General features: G+C 45.2%; 1 protein-coding gene across 1 annotated transcript in view; it reads left to right on the forward strand.

Moving 5' to 3' along the window:
• The window catches only part of LOC106582899 (mannosyl-oligosaccharide 1,2-alpha-mannosidase IA), a 218,701-nt gene that overhangs the window by 150,617 nt on the left and 45,745 nt on the right, over positions 1-22,339 (forward strand). Inside the window, exon 4 of the mRNA XM_014166496.2 lies at positions 1,369-1,449. Within this exon, the coding sequence (XP_014021971.1) occupies positions 1,369-1,449 (81 nt within the window). The remainder of the gene's footprint in view (positions 1-1,368; positions 1,450-22,339) is intronic.

The following is a 22,339-nucleotide window of genomic DNA, read 5'->3' on the forward strand; positions in this document are numbered from 1 at the left end:
AACTGTCTTGAAAGAGACGTGGCCAACTTCTCAGTCGCACATTAGCCCGGCAGTCATTACCTAATAATTACATAGTGCAAGGCTGGAATTTAACAGCTGTGAAGAATGTCAAACTATAGCACTCATCTCTTGAAATTTAAAAAAAAAGTACATGACTTTACTTTGTGAGTTTCTCATACAGTGTATACAAATGTATGGTGGAAAACGATAGAGTTGGGATGATGCCAGAGAAAGTCGCTCCACATCTTTACTCTGGTTCTAGATTGGATGTAATTACCCTCTCCAGCACCACCCAATTACACTTTCCTTATCGTGGCTTCTTGAGATAGCAATTTCCTTCTTGAGGGGTCTCCAAGTCAATAAGCACCATCATCACCTCAACCTTGGGTGAGAATGAGTGTCTGTAATTATGGTGACATACCCCCATCTCATTCACGGGCACGTGTTAGTCCTTAACACCTCTTAACTTCATTCCCATAACATATGGAGCAGTGCACTGATAAACTCTGTCCAACTTTGGCAAACAGCAAATCGCTCCAGGAGCTATAATAATAGATTTGACAGAGCACTAATTGCACTCTGAGATGGTGTATTCTGACAGCTTAATCTTAACCCAGTTGCACCATCCTGATAGTTGTGTCGAAGCAGACATATCGGGAGATGGGAAAAGTAAAGCCTAGCACCATTTCGTCACTTTCAAATCCTGGAACTCACAACAAAGAGAATTGGAAAGGCCGCAAACGTGATGAGAAAACGCGAAAAATAGTTAAGAGTGGAGAGTCATCAGTGAACTAGACGGTGTATATTTTCTAAGGCTGCCAGAGGAGAATCGATAGTCTGCCGTGGTTCTAAACATTAGACATAAGAGTGAGTAAAATGCAGCTAACATTATCGCAAGCCTTTGACTCTCTTCCCTGGCTTTATTGAAATGTTCCCTTCTAGAGTCTTTATTTAACGTATATAAATGGAATCTTATAGGGCTGTGGGTGGGAAGCAATACTAGTTCTAAGATGGTACAAGCCTACTCTCTAGCTAACTGCTACTGTTTAACAGTATGCATAACTCCACTGTTTCAATGGGAAACACGTTGGAGATCTTCACATATGGATTTCTGATGTACTTCTATGGCTCAAGAGCGCAAACATCAAATTCTCATTCATTATTATTGATCAATTAAAAATGTAGGTTTATTATTTATTCATTATTGATGATGTTTTTAACCCCTATTTCATCACACGACTGATTGGTTGGTGTTGCCATGCGACTGTTGATAGAAATATGAGTTATTTTGACTAATCATTTATGAGATTGGGCTGTGTCCTGAATGGAGCATTCCACCTCTGATGCAGTGTGATCTCTCTCTTACAGAACGGCGAGGCTTCTCTCTTCGAGGTGAATATCCGTTACGTCGGTGGGCTGCTCTCTGCGTACTACCTGACAGGAGAGGAGGTAAGATTCATTAATGTCTATTATACCCCTCGATTCAGGAAGAACTGGTCTCTTCCATTATTGAGATTTGGCCCTGCAGTTTGAATGATGAAGGAGTTGTGTGGAATAGTTTTGCAAAGTCATAAAACACACACACACACACACACACACACACACACACACACACACACACACACACACACACACACACACACACACACACACACAAACAGAAACAGGAAATCTCATCACATAGTCAGTGTGTAAAACATTTCTCAGCTCACATAACTCCCACATGCCCTTTTCCCGGCATGACCACATTGCTGTCACAGACATATAGCGCAGGCACACATCTGCACTGACCCACATGTGACCCTCTGCATTACCAATCTATTACCAATGTACTATGAACAGAGTGGAGGTCAAGCATGCTATATAAAATAACATCTGCCCAAGCATGGTACATGCCATGATGCTCTTGGCTGTTCAGATGAAGTGGGGCAATCCATGCTGACGCCAAATTAATGGAAAACAAGTCCAATGACATATGAGAGCTTGAGTCGGCTTAATGGACATTGATTTTGAGGCTGAGTGAGTCAGGGAGAGAAAGCACAACATTTCTCTACGGCGGAATGTTCGTGAAATATGAATATACACTACCGGTCAAAAGTTTTAGAACACCTACTCATTCAAGGGTTTTCCTTTATTTTTTACTATTTTCTACATTGTAGAATAATAGTGAAGTCATCAACACTATGAAATCGTGTAGTAACCAAAAAGGTGTTGAACAAATCAAAATATATTTTATATTTGAGATTCTTCAAATAGTTACCTGTTACGCTCGTTGATGGAAGGATTGGACCAAGGTGCAGCGTGGTAGGTGTACATCTTTCTTTATTAAATGAACACCGAGCACACGGGGTGGTTGGTGGAGCCAGGGTTTGAACCAGAGCCAACTCCACGTACTCACCGTGGGGAGCGAGTGACCAGTCAGGCACCATGTTTTGCGATGATACGCACGGTGTCTCCAGTGTGCATCCACAGCCCGGAGCTTTCTGTGGCAGCTCCCCGCACTTGCCGTGCGAAAGTGGGCATCTGTCCAGGACGGGTGGTGCTGGCTCAGCGCGCCTGGTCTCCAGTGCGCCTCCTCGGTCCAGGATATCCTGCGCCGGCTATACGCACTGTGTTCCCAGTGTGCCTTCACAGCCCAGTGCGTCCTGTGCCAGCTCCCCGCACTTGCCGTGTGAGTGTGGTCATCTGTCCAGGACACGTTGTGCCAGCTCTATGCTCCAGACCTCCAGTGCACCTCCACAGTCCAGAACATCCTGCACCGGCGCTACGCGCTGTATCTCCAGTGCGCCTCCACAGTCACAACAAATACAAACGAAACGTAACGTAACGTAAGTAGGGCTAAACAGCACAGTACCAAAAAGAAGATCCCACAAACAACAAGTGGGAAAAGGCTGCCTAAATATGATCACCAATCAGAGACAACGATAGACAGCTGCCTCTGATTGGGAACCATATCAGGCCAACCTAGAAATAAAGAAACTTGAATGCCCACCCTAGTCACACCCCGACCTAACCAAAATAGAGAATAAAGGATCTCCAAGGTCCGGGCGTGACACCACCCTTTGCCTTGATGACAGCTTTGCACACTCTTGGCATTCTCTCAACCAGCTTCATGAGGTAGTTACCTGGAATGCATTTCAATTAACAGGTGTACCTTGTTAAATGTTTGTTTGTGGAATTTCTTTCTTTCTTAATGCGTTTGTGCCAATCAGTTGTGTTGTGACAAGGTAGGGGGGTATACAGAAGAGAGCCCTATTTGGTAAAAGACCAAGTCCATATTATGGCAAGAACAGCTCAAATAAGCAAAGAGAAACGACAGTCCATCATTACTTTAAGACATGAAGGTCAGTCAATATGGAACATTTCAAGAACTTTGAAGATTTCTTCAAGTGCAGTCGCAAAAACCATCAAGGGCTATGATGAAACTGGCTCTAATGAGGACCGCCAAAGGAATAAGTTCATTAGAGTTAACGGCCCCTCAGAAATTGCAGCACAAATAAATGCTTCACAGAGTTCAAGTAACAGACACTTCTCAACATCAAAATCAAATCAAATCAAATGTATTTATATAGCCCTTCTTACATCAGCTGATATCACAAAGTGCTGTACAGAAACCCAGCCTAAAACCCCAAACAGCAAGCAATGCAGGTGTAGAAGCACGGTGGCTAGGAAAAACTCCCTAGAAAGGCCAAAACCTTGGAAGAAACCTAGAGAGGAACCAGGCTATGAGGGGTGGCCAGTCCTCTTCTGGCTGTGCCGGGTGGCAATTGTAACAGCACATGGCGTAGATGTTCAAATGTTCATAAATGACCAGCATTGTCAAATAATAATAATCATAGTAGTTGTCGAGGGTGCAACAAGTCAGTAACACAAGAGTAAGTGTCAGTTGGCTTTTTCATAGCCGATCTTTGAGAGTATCTCTACCGCTCCTGCTGTCTCTAGAGAGTTGAAAACAGCAGGTCTGGGACAGGTAGCACGTCCGTTGAATAGGTCAGGGTTCCAGCAGGTCTGGGACAACAGGTCTGGGACAGGTAGCACGTCCGGTGAACAGGTTAGGGTTCCATAGCTGCAGGCAGAACAGTTGGAACTGGAGCAGGAGCACGGCCAGGTGAACTGGGGACAGCAAGGAGTCATCAAGCCAGGTAGTCCTGAGGCATGGTCCTAGGGCTCAGGTCCTCCGAGAGAGAGAAAGAAAGAAAGAAAGAAAGAAAAAGAGAGAATTAGAGAGAGCATATTTAAATTCACACAGGACACCGGAAAAGACAAGAGAAATACTCCAGATGTGACAGACTGACCCTAGCCCCCCGACACATAAACTACTGCAGCATAAATACTGGGTCTGAGACAGGAGGGGTCAGGGGACACTGTGGCCCATCCGATGAAACCCCCGGACAGGGCCAAACAGGTAGGATATAACTATAACCCCACCCACTTTGCCAAGGCACAGCCTCCACACCACTGGAGGGATATCTCCAACCACCAACATACCATCCCGGGACAAGGCTGAGTATAGCCCACAAAGATCTCCGCCACGGCACAGCCCAAGGGGGGGCGCCAACCCAGACAGGAAGACCACGTCAGTGACTCAACCCACTCAAGTGACGCACCCCTCCCAGGGACGGCATGGAAGAACACCAGTAAGCCAGTGACTCAGCCCCCGTAATAGGGGTAGAGGCAGAGAATCCCAGTGGAAAGAGGGGAAACCGGCCAGGCAGAGACAGCAAGGGCGGTTCGTTGCTCCAGCCTTTCCGTTCACCTTCAGACCCCTGGGCCAGACTACACTTAATCATAGAACCTACTGAAGAGATATGTCTTCAGTAAAGACTTAAAGGTTGAGACTGAGTCTGCGTCTCTCACATGGGTAGGCAGACTATTCCATAAAAATGTAGCTCTATAGGAGAAAGCCCTGCCTCCAGCTGTTTGCTTAGAAATTCTAGGAACAATTAGGAGGCCCGCGTCTTGTGACCGTAGCGTACGTGTAGGTATGTACGGCAGGACCAAATCGGAAAGATAGGTAGGAGCAAGCCCATGTAATGCTTTGTAGGTTAGCAGTAAAACCTTGAAATCAGCCCTTGCCTTAACAGGAAGCCAGTGTAGGGAGGCAAGCACTGGAGTAATATGATCAAATTTTCAAATCAACTGTTCAGAGAAGACTGTGTGAATCAGGCCTTCATGGTTAAATTGCTGCAAAGAAACCACTACTAAAGGAATCCAATAAGAAAAAGAGACCTGCTTGGGCCAAGAAACACGAGCAATGGACATTACACCGGTGGAAATTTGTCCTTTGGTCTGGAGTCCAAATTGGAGATTGTTGGTTCCAACTGCCATGTCTTTGTGAGACACGGTGTATTTCCCAACGTAAAGCATGGAGGAGGAGGTGTTATGGTGTGGGGGTGCTTTGCTGGTGACACTGTCTGTGATTTATTTAGAATTCATGGCACACTTAACCAGCATGTCTACCACAGCATTCTGCAGCGAGACGCCATCCCATGTGGTTTGGGCTTAGTGGGACTATCATTTGTTTTTCAACTGGACAATGACACAACACACCTCCAGGCTGTGTAAGGGCTATTTGACCAAGAAGGAAAGTGATGGAGTGCTGCATCAGATGACCTGGCCTCCACAATCCCCCGATCTCAACCAAATTGAGAAGGTTTGGGATGAGTCGGACCGCAGAGTAAAGGAAAAGCACCCAAAAGTGCACAGCACATGTGGAAACTCCTTCAAGACTGTTGGAAAAACATTTCAGGTGATGCTGGTTGAGAGAATGCCAAGAGTGTGTGAAGCTGTCATCAATGCAAAAGGTGGCTATTTGAAGAATCTCAAATATATTTTGATTTGTTTAACGCTTTTTTGGTTACTACATTAATCCATGTGTGTTATTTCATAGTTTTGATGTCTTCACTATTATTCTACAATGTAGAACATAGTAAAAGTAAAAATAAACCCTTGAATGAGTAGGTGTTCTAAAACGTTTGACCAGTAGTGTACGTGGAAAAGAACAGTGTGTAAAATCAATATTGTCACATTATGTCACCATACAGCCCGCATAGCACTAAGCTCAGTTTAGATTTTTGGTGTGGATGCCTGTTGCTTGAGCTTCAATTCATTCACACACAACTGTCATCATTGTTTATACCCATTGCAATTATTAATGGTTATACTTCTTATAGTAAATTGCTCTTTCAAAGAGCATACAGTGAAAATGTTCATATTAATCATGAGTTGGTAAACAAATTGTTTGCCTAGGAAGCGTTCCTCATATCTTCCCTCATTTCTCTCTCATGTTTGGAGATGAGGAGGATAGAATCTGATTAGACTTTGTGAAATGCACTTTAAATTCACCTTGTGAAATGCAAATGCGATCAGATGAGTAAAATTGCTATAGGCAGCCCTTACATCCAGCACCCTTACATCCCTTCTCATAGTCTGTCACTCCTGAAGCTGCATTGGGGTTCACATTGGCATTTGTGTTTGTTTTCCGTGCCATTTCTTGGTGCCGTAAGTACATATTAGCACATACTGTACAAGGTAACTGCCAATCAGTGGAGGCTCTTCAGAGGAGGAAGGGGAGGACCATCCTCAGTGATTTTCAGAATTTTTTTTTACAATTAAAAAGTTATCCTTTTTAGATAACTATACTAAATATGATCACATCACCAAATAATTGATTAAAACATACTATTTTGCAATGAAGGTCTACAGTAGCCTAGGATAGCACAATGGTGTAGCCGGAGGATGCTAGTGTCCATCCTCCTCTGGGTACATTAACTTCAATACAAATCATAGGAGGCTCATGGTTCTCACCCCCTTCCATAGACTTACACAGTAATTATGATAACTTACAGAGGACATCCTCCAACCTATCAGAGCTCTTGCAGCAGGAATTGACATGTTGTCCACCCAGGATCAGAGAATGAATCTAGTACTGAAAGCATAAGATACAGCTAGCTAGCACTGCAGTGCATAAAATGTGGTGAGTAGTTGACTAAAAAAGAGAGAACGACAATAGTTGAACAGTTTTTAACAAATTAATTTCTTCCAAAATGAAGGAGAAGCGAGAGAGAGAGTCATCAATTTTTTACAGTTTCACTTACTTAGCTAGCAAATGCAGCTAGCGAGTTTTGCCTACTCAAACACCCTGCTCAAACAGTTAGCTAGCTGGCTATGACTATCCAACACAACACTGGAACTCTTCCAAGTCAAGGTAAGCTTTTGGTTTTATTAATTTATTGCCACCGGGGCCTGCCGGTGTAACTGCTTACTGACTATACACTGTAACGTTACTGCATGATTGTAGTGGGTTTATTAACACATTAGTTAATAAACCCACTGTCTGTCACTTCAAAGTTTTCTCTCTGCCTTTTGTGTACCTACGTTGTAAACTTTCGTTCATAGGCCGGGTTGTAGCAACGTCATGATGGGTATAAGGAAAATCCGAGTATCATGTAATATCCTAAACCTATCGCTGTTACGTTGAACTGGGTGAATGGAATATGAATGACAGTCATCTAATATGCTATCATCTTTTATTTTTTTTATTTTATTTTACCTTTATTTAACTAGGCAAGTCAGTTAAGAACAAATTCTTATTTTCAATGACGGCCTAGGAACAGTGGGTTAACTGCCTTGTTCAGGGGCAGAACGACAGATTTTTACTTTGTCAACTCGGGATTTGGTCTTGCAACCTTTCGGTTACTAGTTCAACGCTCTAACCACCAAGTTACCTGCCGAAATATAAATAAGGCCATGCTCATAAAAAATAATAATTGTCCACCCTCATCATAAACTGCACTGACCACAACTGCTGCCAATATAAAGGAAACACCAACATGTAGGGTTTTGGGCCACCATGAGCCAGAACAGCTTCTCAGTGCACCTTGGCATAGATTCTACAAGTGTCCGGGAATTTTATTGGAGGGATGCGACACCGCTCTTCCACAAGAAATTCTATAATTTGGTGTTTTGTTGATGGTGGTGCAAAGCAGGCGCCGCTCCAATCTTTCATAAGTATTCAATTGTGTTGAGACCTGGTGACTGAGACGTCCATGGCATATGGTTTACATCGTTTTCATGCTCATCAAACCATTCAGTGGCCACTCGTGCCCTGTGGATGGGGGCATTGTCATCAATAGCCATGGTAGCCAAAATAATGGGCAAAATAATGGCCTGCCCAGCATTTTTATACATGATGACACGTATTAACTCAGGAAACACACCTGTGTGTAAGCACCTACGTTCAATTTACTTTGTATCCCTCATTAACTCAAATGTTTCCTTTATTTTGGCAGTTACCACATCATACAGTTGAGTGAAGTACAGAAGTGTGTTCTCCCTCTCATTCTTCGTTTGAGGTTGTGTAGTGCTACTGGGTTACGGTGTGCCATCCCATTCCACACTGCCCGGCCCACGACAACGGATCTGCTGGAGCGAGATTTATCGTCTCGGTCTCCAACCGCTGTTTTTCCCTCCACACATGATAAGAGAGGCAAATTGAGAAGCCACCTTTTCCTGGAACCATTCTCGAGTTAGCAGGGAACGTAAATCACTTTAGACAGTTAACAGGGGGTAATACAGGTGTGTGTGCGTGTGTGTGTGTGTGTGTGTGTGTGTGTGTGTGTGTGTGTGTGTGTGTGTGTGTGTGTGTGTGTGTGTGTGTGTGTGTGTGTGTGTGTGTACCATGGTTTCCGTTAGCTGGTAATAGCCAAAATGAAAAGCCGATAAGTCAAATTGGCGCTGGCATATTTAGCATATTCATTGATTGAAATAAGTCGATGTACTGTAGCACGAGAGATGCTGATGCAGCTCAAACAGCTGTTTGTTGCTACTGGAGTGAAACATGTGCTTTAATAAACACAATCACTGCACAACGATTCTAAAGGCAATTGCGTGTAAAAAAAATACAAAAATAAAACTGTCCACGATTAAAAGCTACTATTTTTATTTATAAACTGGTAATTGAAGCGCGCTTCCCATTCGTCATTTAAGTGCATAGGCAACTAGGCAGGCTTCAGCACGTCACACACCACTTTGCAAAGAGCTGGAGGCAGTATGCATTTTGAAAACATATACTTCATTGTTTGAAACTTGAACATTTTACTATATATTATGAGGCATATCTTACCTTGCCTCAAAGTAGCCTTGCCAAAATCCAACCAAACGTGCAGGCAATTATTTTATAAAGACTTCCATATACTATTGAAAGCAGTAGTCGTTGTCTCTCGTGTTCTATTGGTTTTCAAATCAACTTTCTTATATTGTCCAGTAGCCAAATGCACAATCCTAATCATATTAGCAACCCATGCTAGTTGTTGTTTTCTAACGGATATTTTCATCTCTGTCACATGAAACCGCTCACAATCTTGTTTTCCTGCCAATTGCATTATGGACGGAACTGCACTGCTGCACTGCTGCACTTATAATTTGAAGAAATAATTGTTTATCAACATTTTATGCTAAACGTTCTGATCTGTTGCATGAGCCTTATTGCTTTTTAATAATATAACTCTATCACTGTTCTCAAAAAAGACTACAGCGGCTTAGAGTAGGCCTAGTCCATGTCAGATCGCCTACATTTCTTCTCCTTTCTTTGCACAGGAAAATGTTGGCCTTTTATAAACAAATTTCTTGCAATTCTCCTCCACTTTTTATGACTGGAGACATTTATAGAATCTTTTGAATACGACACAAATTACAGGGTAGCCAACTCTCCTCACACTGACAAAAAGATCAATAAAAATATCCATAAGTTAGGCCTACGAACAGCGGAGACACAAATACAATATGACATCCATCTAACCTGGAGGAGAAAATTGTCTCCCCCCCCAGAAAAGTGTCACTGCCCTAATGATAAAGACAGTCAATATGCACGTTCACCGGGGATATGGCCAATGTTCTCCGCTAGTGGGCTTAAACAAAAACTTTGTCCACAATTGTATTTTTTAAATATTGAGATATGCCTGGCTGTGTCTCTCTGCCTTTAACTGACCGTCTCAACTTAACAATCATCTATTTGGTATTTGCCGCGCTCTCTTCCCAAATTCCAGGCCCTTCCAACTGTAGGCTATGCGATTTTAAAACAATCCACAGAAGCTAATGATCCTCTGGGGCCGTGTCACGTTCGTCGTAGTGAGTGGACCAAAACCTAGCGGGAATGTGTATACTCATCTTCTTATTTATTAAAGAGGATACAAAAACACTGAAACAAAATAATAAACACCGACGAAGACAGTCCTGTAAGGCACAACGCTATACACGGAACAACTACCCACAAATCCCAAAGAAAAACACCCCTATTAAATAGGACCTTCAATTAGAGGCAACGAGGAACAGCTGCCTCCAATTGAAGGTCAACCCAATAAACTAAGCATAAAAATAGAATAACTAGACACACACATAGAAATAGACTAACATAGAACATTGCCCAACAAACCCCGAAACACACTAAACAAACACCCCCTGCCACGCCCTGACCAAACTACAATAACAAACAACCCCTTTTACTGGTCAGGACGTGACAGGCCGAATCATGCTTTCTGGTATAGTAGCCTATTTTGAATGATTTTATTGATTTCTGTATAGACAGGATTGAGCTAATTAGGCTATATCATTTTGGTGTTCCACCTATGTATTCTAACATCTTCAAATTGCTCGTAGGAATTCGGTAAGAATGACGCACATCGTTGCATCCCAGTTGCATGTTCTGTTAAGATGAATTACCATAAACTACATTTCATTTCCATCATTCTGAGCACCGTGGGTGGACATCCTAATCAGGTTATTCAACCAATGCATATGGGTCCAGTACATTTCTTAAATGTCCAGTAAATTAAAATGCTGCCGGTCAAACCCTGGTGTGTACATATTATGGGACAGCAGAACCAGTTTCACTGGAGGACATTCAGCAGCACCTGATGGTAAATTGATGTTGGAGAACAATGATGACTCCTGGCGGGATTGAGGTGAGAAGTGCTTAGATTAGGCCAGAGTAACACCTGCCCATTAATAATGCTGGTGGTATGATTGTGTCTGTTGCTGGGGCAGATAGAGACCCATGGGGGTCCTTGGCTTACAGTTAGACCACTGCCCCCAGGTTAAGTACCTTGCATAAAGAGCTTTCTCTGGTCAGTGCTCTAACCGCAATGCTGAATCGTTGTTTTATGGTATATGCTGTATTCTTCAAGCTCTTGTTTCACTCAGGTTGTTCTGTTAGTATACTGCTGTAATCTCTTAGAAAAAGGGTGCTATCTACAACCTTAAAAGATTCTTCGGCTGTCGCCATAGGAGAAACCTTTGAATAAGCCTTTTTTTGTTCCAGGTAGAACCATTTTGGGTTCAGTCAACCTTGTGTGAAAATTGCAGTGGGCAGAGTGGAGGACAGACAGGCAGGCAGAAGGAGAGGCAGTGGCAGCCATAAGAGGAAGTGGGGATGGAAGTACATTAATTTGTTCAGGAGAGAGAGAGTGTGTGGGAGAGATGTTATAGAGAGAGAAAGAGAGTCTTCTCCACCTCTCCTGGTTCACTGACCTAGTGTCAGTTTCTTCCTGTGCCAGTCGGGGCTCCACGTCAGTGGTGTCACAGGAGAATAGGTCCCCCAGCCTCCAGTCCTGTGAGTGTCAATGAATTACCACAATTTCAGAAAGTGTCGGTGCAGGGGATGGAATTTCTCTGTAGCTAAAGCCTTATTTAGAATGTTTTTTTATTTGGGTGACCTACTTTTGCTTCCACGCTGAACACACCACCACAGAGCTGAGAATTCCTCCGTGTTGAATTCAATTTCTCCCCTCACAGACTGCTGTTTCGCTCTCCCTCTCCCTCTCAACAATGCTCTTTCTAGTTTTTTCCTCCCTCAGGTTTTACCCTCTCCACTGCATCTGTCTCACTCCCTCTGCTATTCGTCTTCTCTCTGCTCTCTCTCACCCATCCACTCCGTAGAACATATATCACCTTCCTGGAGCTGACCTGTGTGTGTGTGTGTGTGTGTGTGTGTGTGTGTGTGTGTGTGTGTGTGTGTGTGTGTGTGTGTGTGTGTGTGTGTGTGTGTGTGTGTGTGTGTGTGTGTGTGTGTGTGTAATATCCTCCAGGTGATTTTTCTTCAGGGCAAGTTGGTGGAGGGAATTTAATTAATATCAACCGCTGTGGTACAAGGAGTCCTCCTTATATCCATCAGAATGTGGATACAGGGATCTGTCTACTCAGACCTGGGGGGAGAGCGAAGGATACACACTCATGTGAGCTGAGGACAGAGAGAGAGTTTTGACCTCAATCATACTTGGGCTGGAAAGGGTCATAAACTTTCCGGTAAATTTCCGGAATTTGACATTTTCCATGGGAAGTTAAGCCCAGGAAGTTTGGGAATTTTGCTTAAATTCATCAAAAAAGTTAGCTTATAACAGTGAACCTTTTTTGTGGGATACACATAAGGCAATTCTAGGTCTTGCGGCATACATTGGTTAAACTATCCCCAATTCTATGGAATTGCAACCCTCTACATGCGCAGTGCATTCTTCCATCACATGTACAGCTGATTTTCAAGATCTTGCACACTAATGAGATGCTATTGAGCCCACACTACTACACTGTCTGAGCCAAGGACTACATGCTTTCTGGTAAGTTTTGGTTACAAAACTGGGTGGGGTGAATATATTTTATATGACATACATGATTTTTTGTTAACTAGTAAATAGTAGCCTACAGCAAAGTGTGTTTAATTAATTTCTAACTTGTTTAACAATTTCTGCTAGTTAGTTTTTGCTACCATGTGGGTTTTAGCTTGCTTTAGCCTGGAGTGTTAATTCACCTGTTTCCATACATGTTTCATTTTAAAACATTTATCTTACGAAGGAGTTGTTTAATCTAACTGCTTAACTATTTATCTGTACATGGAATTGTATTTGTTGTTTTTTTACTCATTTTTTCCCTAATCTTTACAGGAAAATGCCACGGGCACTATCTGATGTGTGGAGACATTTCACTGCAACTAATGTAGAAGGAAAAGCTGTGTACATTTGCAAATACTGTGCCAAATCATATGTGAAGAATGCAACAAAGATGCAGAATCATCTGGCCAAGTGCGTAAAGTTCCCTCAGCGCTCACAACAAGCAACCTCTGGCAAAAGTCCCTCTACTTCTATTCGAGGTGAAAATTATGAATCAGACACCTTATCAATAGCAACACCTCATGGTCCTCCTTGAATCAGAAGTTTTCTTGACACAATGGAGGAACGTAGTCAGAGAAATGCTGATGAGTGTTTTGCTTGAGCTGTGTATGCAACTGGTTCCCCTCTGATGCTCACAGGCAATGTGTATTGGAAGATATTTCTGAATGTTCTTCGCCCAGCATACACCCCTCCAACCAGACATGCTTTTTCTACTAATTTGCTGGATGCAGAGTTCAAAAGAGTTCAAATGAAGGTCAAGCAAATCATAGCGAAAGCAGACTGTATTGCAATCATCTCTGATGGGTGGTCGAATGTTTGTGGGCAAGGAACAATTAACTACAGCATCTCCACCCCTCAACCAGTATTCTACAAGAGCACAGACACAAGGGACAACAGACACACCGGTCTCTACATTGCAGATGAGCTGAAGGCAGTCATTAATGACCTTGGACAACAGAAGGTATTTGCGCTGGTGAAAGACAATGCTGCGAACATGAAGGCTGCTTGGTCTAAAATGGAAGAGTCCTACCCTCACATCACACCCATTGGCTGTGCTGCTCCTGCATTGAATCTGCTCCTCAAGGACATCATGGCACTGAAAACAATGGATACACTCTACAAGAGAGCCGAGGAACTGGTTAGCTATGTGAAGGGTCATCAAGTTATAACAGCAATCTACCTCACCAAGCAAAGTGAGAAGAATAAGAGCACCACATTGAAGCTGCCCAGCAACACCCGTTGGGGTGGTGTTGTCATCATGTTTGACAGTCTTCTGGAAAGGAAGGAGTCACTCCTAGAAATGGCCATATCACAGTCTGCCGATATAGTCCTCAGCCATGACTTGTGGGTGATTGTAGCAGTAGTGTCCATGGCAACATAGCAACTGCTAGACTACAATTTATGTGTCATATGTCTGGAGTGTTTCCAATGGCGGCTTTCTGAGAGGTCAGACATAAATCATCATTTAATCTCAGCTGTCGTGTATTTGATGAGCACTGACCTGATTCCATCCACACGTTGACACAGTATCTATAAGCGTTCATGTTTTTCCTCAGAATTTAAGCTGGCGTGTTAATGTCCTTGATTCTGTCCCTGCCTCAACATTCCCAACCTGTTGTATTCAGAGAGTTAGCAGATCCTATGGGGAATAAAACTCTACTGTGTCAACCCATATTTACTACGCTATTGACCAAAAAAAAGAGAGATCTCCGACTCTTGCCAATGTAATCAATGAATCCTGCCGCTCTGCCTCTCGCAATATGTCTTTGTAAATCCCATTCCATTTAGACAAAGCCCTCTAATTCACAATTCTCGGGTTACAAAGACTTACAGTGGAGGATGGCGTGTGTGTGTGTGTGTGTGTACGTGTGTGTGTGTGTGTGTGTGTGCGTTTGTGCATGTGTTTGTATACATGTAGAAATTCTGTGCATGTGTGTCTTTCTTCGCTCAGCAGCTTAAAAGTCTAAAAAGACATTTAATCTCCTGCAGATCAAGGTGGATCATCATAGTCACACTGTAACCTGCTGTGCTCTGTATCTGGGCTGTGGGCTTAGTAGTAGAAGAAAACTCTCGATTCCACTGCTCCAGACCTTCCTTCTACTGTGTGTATATGTACAAACATTTAATCCCATTTGTGGGACTTCTTACAAGCTACATCATTATATAGTAAGAAAGCATTGGACCAAGACGCGTACTGTGTAGTAGCATCACTACTAAATGTATTATGTATTTTATGTTCCCATGTATAATTACAGCATGCATTTTATGTATGCTAAATCTTTTGTAGACTTAATAGCTCAGCTTTATACTATAAACCTCTTTCTGTTCCACTTCTACATTCCAGAATAATTCTGTCAATCATCAATACTGACATATTGTTGATGAAGAGCATAAAAGAAGTTGAGCTGCCATTGATGCTAAGAATGTAATTGGTCAATTTGATGTGAGAAGAAAGAGAATTCAAACAAAGAAGAACCTTGGGCCTTTTCTCTTTCTCATTTCCCTTTTGATATTTAACAGCCCCGATCATTTATTTGCCTCCGCTCTCTTTATTTTTGGGAGAACCTTTTTTTGTCTCTTTCAATTAGTATTTTTGCAGTTCTTAGTGGTCTCAAAAGCTTTTGCACTGCTCGTGGTTTAAGGACAGTGGGATTTGGCAGGGGTGTATTCATTAGGCACCAAATGGAGGAAAACTGACTGGAGCAGGGAGGGACTTCCTGACATTGTCCAATAAGAAACACATTTTCGTTTTCCGTTGCAAAATGTTATGCTGCTTCTTGCTACAGTGTGTCCTAATGAATACAACCCAGGCTTTGACCCATGCCCAAATTAACCCCAACCCAACCCCTATTGAGGAGAGAGTCTGATGAATCCTGGTTCCTTGTTTTTACAAGTCACAACATTGATGGCAGCAAACAAAATGGAATCTTTCAGATCATTAGGCTGCCTTTAATGATGCGGGGCTTTGAGGAATCCAGGCCTCTAGTTCTTTTCTTTTGACTCTGCCTAGCCCACATAACAGCCTGGCATCCCATTTTCAAAGCATCATTAGTTTAATAGTCCCAGCACGCACATGCACACACACACACACACACACACACGCACGTGCACACAGTGGCCGTGTCTGAATACCCTTACTAGCGTACTACATACTTAAACTGCATACTATGTTCTCATCGCCGCAGTATGCCACGACCGCAACACGGTAGCGGCTTCTGACTGGCTCAGTAGGTGGGGCGGGGCCGAGTGCGGGTGGGTTTTTCCTTATTCAACAGACATGCATCGCATTAACCAGCCTGATAATAACTCATTACCAATCTGATTCATTTCTCTATACTCTGAAAAGATTAGGAATGGAGTTATATGCCTACTCAGGCTGGTTATAGGCAGACTATCCCATTCCACCTATACCGTGGCCATATAGCATCTATCCTGTTAAATAAAAAAGGACTAAAGACAGAAACAGATGATTTGGTTCCTTTTGAACATATTTATTAGTGAAACCAAAGTGCTGTAGCATGTATAATTTCAATCGAATAGCCTACTACACACACCAACACTTTTCAAATGTTAAAATCAATAAGCTATTGCACAGAAAAACTTGGACAGACGGGTGAATCGCAAATTCAGAACCGCTGGTCAGCAACATAATAAACTAAAACACTGATCATTGGGAACGAGATCAGAATGTCTGCTAACGCTTGATCCATGAATTAAATAATTAAATAGGTAGCCTAGCCTACAAACCTAAAACAAGCAATAGGCTATGTTCAAATCAAAAGGCCTGATTAGCATGTAAATCAAAAATGCAGATACATCCTGAGTCCCTGGTGTAGACACATTCAGAAATGAAACACATGGTTTTGTATTGAGTTTTAAAAGCTCTGACGAAGGCCAAGAGAACAAAAAAAAAAACTTTTCAATGAGAAAACAGAAATACTTAATTTTTCCGCACACTCAAACGGCCTACTATTTAGGACGCAAGTATGGGTATTCGGACACGGCCACTATCTCTATCACATTTTAAGCTGAGCGCACAGGCCATCAAGCTGAAGTGAGCTACTGGCTAGTAGTGAGTCCACACCTGGACTGACCAGTCATGTCCCCTTTTTCCAGAGGAGCAGTAGTTTTTACAAATCATCCACTCTGTTTGTCAGTTAGCCTAGCCTCTGTCCTTCAGGCTGCTCATGTAGTCCCTCCAATTAATATACATGAAAGTGTTTAATGAAGAGGGAGGAAAAACATTCTCAGAGGAAGAATTGTTCAGAGAAGTCAGTTTTAAACTTTACAGCAAAGAAAGTCAATCTATTTTTCATGTTCAGTGCAACTTGTGTTTGAGTGAGAGTAGAAAGAAAACTGACGCAATGGAAATTATAGCCTCTGTAGCCTGTAGGCTACCCTGTATATTCTGTAGGCTACCCTGTTTATTCTGGAGGCTACCCTGTCATTCTGTAGGCTACCCTGTGTATTCTGTAGGCTACCCTGTGTATTCTGTAGGCTACCCTGTGTATTCTGTAGGCTACCCTGTGTATTCTGTAGGCTACCCTGTATATTCTGTAGGCTACCCTGTGTATTCTGTAGGCTACTCTGTATATTATGTAGGCTACCCTGTATATTCTGTAGGCTACCCTGTATATTATTGTCACGGGCGTCAAAATCAGTAGACCAAGGTGCAGCGTGGAATATGTTCATCTTGTAGTTTTAATGAAAGAAGAATGAAGAACACTTAAAAGTTAACCCAAAAAATGACAGCAGACAGTTCCGTCAGGTACTTTACAACTAAATGGAAAATAACTACCCACAAAACACAAAGGAAAAACAGGCTGCCTAAGTATGGCTTCCAATCAGAGACAACGATAGACACCTGCCTCTGATTGGAAACCATACCCGGCCAAAACATAGAAAACAAAACATAGAATGCCCACCCACCTATCACACCCTGGCCTAGCTAAACAGAGAAAACACAGCTCTCCTAGATCAGAGCGTGACAGTACCCCCCCCCCCCCAAAAGGTGTGGACTCCCGGCCGCAAACCTGAACCTATTGGGGAGGGTCCGGGTGGGCATCTATACTTGGCGGCGGCTCTGGTTCGGGGCGTAGCCCCCACACCACCCGCTAATCCCCCCGCTTCTGTGTCGCCGGAGGAACCAGACCGTGGATCAGCGCCGGAGGCTCTGAACTGCCGACCGCCGCTGAAGACTCTGGGCTGCAGGCCGTCGCTGAAGACTCGGGGCTGCAGGCCGTCGCTGAAGACTCGGGGCTGCAGGCCGTCGCTGAAGACTCGGGGCTGCAGGCCGTCGCTGAAGACTCGGGGCTGCAGGCCGTCGCTGAAGACTCGGGGCTGCAGGCCGTCGCTGAAGACTCGGGGCTGCAGGCCGTCGCTGAAGACTCGGGGCTGCAGGCCGTCTCTGAAGACTCCGGCCTGCAGGCCTTCTCTGAAGACTCCGGCCTGCAGGCCTTCTCTGAAGACTCCGGGCTGCAGGCCGTCTCTGAAGGCTCCGGGCTGCAGGCCGTCTCTGAAGGCTCCGGGCTGCAGACCGTCGCTGAAGAGTCCGGGCTGCAGACCGTCGCTGAAGAGTCCGGGCTGCAGACCGTCGCTGAAGAGTCCGGGCTGCAGACCGTCGCTGGAGGCTCCGGACTGAGGAGCGTCGCTGGAGGCTCCGGACTGGAGGGCGTTGCTGGAGGCTGAGGAGCTCCGCTGGAGGCTCCGGACTGGAGGGCGTTGCTGGAGGCTGAGGAGCTCCGCTGGAGGCTCCGGGCTGAGCAGTGTCGCTGGAGGCTCCGGACTGGAGGGCGTCGCGGAGGCTCCGGGCTGAGGAGCGTCGCTGGAGGCTCCGGGCTGAGGAGCGTCGCTGGAGGCTCCGGACTGGAGAGCGTCTCTGTAGGTTCCGGACTGGGGACCTTCACTGCAGGCTCTGTGCCATGGATCATCACTACTGGTTCCGCGCCATGGATCATCACTGGAGGCTTTGTGCCATGGATCATCACTGGAGGCTCCGGGCCATGGATTATCACTGGAGGCTTCGTGCCATGGATCATCCCTACAGGCTCCGGGCCATGGATCATCACTGGAGGCTTCGTGCCATGGATCATCCCTACAGGCTCCGGGCCATGGATCATCACTGGAGGCTTCGTGCCATGGATCATCCCTACAGGCTCCGGGCCATGGATCATCACTGGAGGCTTCGTGCCATGGATTATCACTACAGGCTCCGGGCCACAGATCATCACTGGAGGCTTCGTGCCTTGGATTATCACTGGAGGCTTCGGACCATTGATCATCACTGGAGGCTTCCTCCGGGGGGCTGGAACCGGTCTCACCAGACTGGGGAGACGCACTGAGGACCGCGTGCTCAAAGCAGGCACTGGCCGTACTGGGCTATGGGGGGGTACTAGAGAAAGAGTACGAGGAGCAGGCACAGGACGTACTGGGCTATGGTGGCGCACAGGAGGGAGAGTGCACGGAGCAGGCACAGGACGTACTGGGCTATGGTGGCGCACAGGAGGGAGAGTGCACGGAGCAGGCACAGGACGTACTGGGCTATGGTGGCGCACAGGAGGGAGAGTGCACGGTGCAGGCACAGGACGTACTGGGCTATGGTGGCGCACTGGAGGGAGAGTGCGCGGAGCAGGCACAGAACGTACTGGGCTAAAGTGGCACACTGGAGGGAGAGTGCACGGAGCAGGCACAGGACGTACTGGGCTATGGTGGCGCACTGGAGGGAGAGTGCGCGGAGCAGGCACATGACATACTGGGCTATGGTGGTGCACTGGAGGGAGAGTGCGCGGAGCAGGCACAGGGTACACTGGGCCTTGGAGGCGCACTGGAGTTCTGGCGCTTAGGGCTGGCACAACCCGTCCTGGCTCGATGTTGACTATAGCCCGGCAAGGGCGGAGCACTGGTACAGGGCGAACTGGGCTGTGCTGGTGAATGAGGGGTACCGTGCGTAGAGCAGGCGCAGGATAACCTGGGCCGTAGAGACGCACTGGAAGCCAGATACGCTGAGCCGGCGCACTTCTTCCTGGCTGCCAGCCAACTCTAGCACGACAACAGTGAGGAGCTTTCACCGAGCGCACCGGGCTGTGAGTACGCACTGGCGACACAGTGCGTATCACCGCATAACATGGTGCTTGCTTGGTCACTCGCTCCCCACGGTAAGCACGGGGAGTTGGCTCAGATCTTAAACCCACCTTTGCCAATCTACCCGTGTGTCCCCCCAAAACTTTTTGGGGGCGCTGCCTCTCGGCCTCCTGTTGCTTGCCTAGCCGTTCCTCACAGTATCGTCGTTCCGCCTTCGCTGCCTCTATCTCCCATTGCGGACAGCGATACTCCCCAGGTCTTGTCCAGGGTCCTGCTCCATCTAGGATCTCCTCCGAGGTCCACTCCTCTGAGCCATACTGCTTGGTCCCGCTCCTCCTCCTGGAGAGTGCACGCTGCTTGGTCTTCTTGTGGTGGGTAGTTCTGTCACAGGCGTCAAAATCAGTAGACCAAGGTGCAGCGTGGAATATGTTCATCTTGTAGTTTTAATGAAAGAAGAATGAAGAACACTTAAAAGTTAAACCAAAAAATGACAGCAGACAGTTCTGTCAGGTACATTACAACTAAATGGAAAATAACTACCCACAAAACACAAAGGAAAAACAGGCTGCCTGGGTATGACTTCCAATCAGAGACAACGATAGACACCTGCCTCTAATTGGAAACCATACCCGGCCAAAACATAGAAAACAAAACATAGAATGCCCACCCACCTATCACACCCTGGCCTTGCTAAACAGAGAAAACACAGCTCTCCTAGGTCAGAGCGTGACAATTATGTAGACTACCATGTATATTCTGTAGGCTACCCTGTATATTCTGATGGCTACCCTGTATATTCTGAATAGAAACACATTTACAGCACTGTACAGTTTTACTACAACAATAAACCCCGTTCAAAGTATGGCCCCTTAGTTTTCATAATTAAGAAAAAGGATTGTAAAGTGTATTTTTATAGGCCACAGTATATAACAGTCTTTGCGGGTCAAAGGCCACATCTTTAAACAGTGTGTGGTATTGATCCTGGTGGCTTTGGCTAGTGATATATGTCTTGCAGGAAAAAGGCTTTCTCCGAAGTGGGGAGAGTGTGGTTGATTTGTGACTGAGGAGATTAAGATGTTAGGTCTCTCTCTCTCTCTCACACACACACACGCACACGCGCGTGCACACACACACACACACACACACACACACACACACACACACACACACACACACACACACACACACAGCCTTGTGGAACACAGCTGAATTAATGAATTAAAGTCAGTCACTCTTTCTCCCATGTAGAGCTCCAGCCGCTCGATATGTCTGCTTCGTTTTCAGTCTGGGTGGGAAACTGCCTTGTCATATCTCGGCTGTGTGTCGTGGCGCACCTTCCCCATCATGCATCATTCCCAGAGAACTCATAACCCTTTGTTGTTTATCCTTTACATATACTGTACGTGCAGATTTTGAGAAAAGTTTGAAGAGTAGAACGGTGTAGAGCTGCCAGGGGTCTGGCCCTTTGTTTCGCAGTCGAAGACAGATAGAGACAAAGGGGAAGTAAGTTTGATCGCGTCTTGTTTTCATCCTCATGACAGACATCACAATTCGTGAGGTCAAGAAGGCCTTGTGAATTCAGACACAGTTGGTCTCATTGTCCTTTATTCCAAATAAGGTGTTATGGAATTGGTTATGGTGTGTGTGTGTGTGTGTGTGTGTGTGTGTGTGTGTGTGTGTGTGTGTGTGTGCGTGCGTGCGTGTGTTTCGTCAAGGAGAGTATTTCTTTCTTATCTGATCTCCCTGTCCGTGAATAATCTTTCGATGTCATCGGTGGCTGGTTACCATAGTGAAACGCTGCGGAAGCCATTCTCTGACATTCATTTAAGATGTAATGAAGATGCAGTGCGCTATTAATTAAGCGCCATAAAAGCAACACGTGAATTGCCAGACAGGTAGAAGACCTGAGTGCAGTAGTGAATTACCAGATGAATAATATGGCATGAAGCTTTCCAGCTTGGGGAATAGCAATCACCTATTATCTCACTCCTGACTCGCGGGAGATCTCGCATCGGTCCAATCGCTCAGGTATGTTATTGGATTACCCACTAGGGCTTCCACACCTGCATTTCTGTGTATCACACCAACCTACCCTCAACACACACAGACAAACTCAGACACACACACACACACACACACACACACACACACACACACACACACACACACACATACAGGCGATCAAGCACAGGCCGACTCTAATTGATCTGGTTTTTCTTATTTAGTGTAACGCAATTAGCTAATGGGCTGGCCTTTTAGCAGGCAGCAGGCAAGCAGTACGAGGAGAGATTTGGAAGCGGTCCCCCTGGAGTTGATGATTCGGAAGGGTGAACGACCACAAAGCAGAGGCGGGAAGCTTGGATATAGAAAATAGCCCCAGCCAGACTTGAATGTATCATTACAACGCTGGCGTGTGTGTGCAGGCGCTGCTTGTGTCTGCTTTTCGACAGAGCCGTAGGGTAATGGAGCCTTGTCCTTCACTCAGCACTCCACACTACAGAGTTTAGATACTCTGACAGGAGCGTCTGGACTAAAGCAGCTGGTGACCATGACCCACTTCCTCTCTCCCTTTTTCTTTTCCAGAAATGTCAATTTCTGTT

Source organism: Salmo salar, chromosome ssa02, assembly GCF_905237065.1.
Source record: "Salmo salar chromosome ssa02, Ssal_v3.1, whole genome shotgun sequence".
Lineage (NCBI taxonomy): Eukaryota > Metazoa > Chordata > Actinopteri > Salmoniformes > Salmonidae > Salmo > Salmo salar.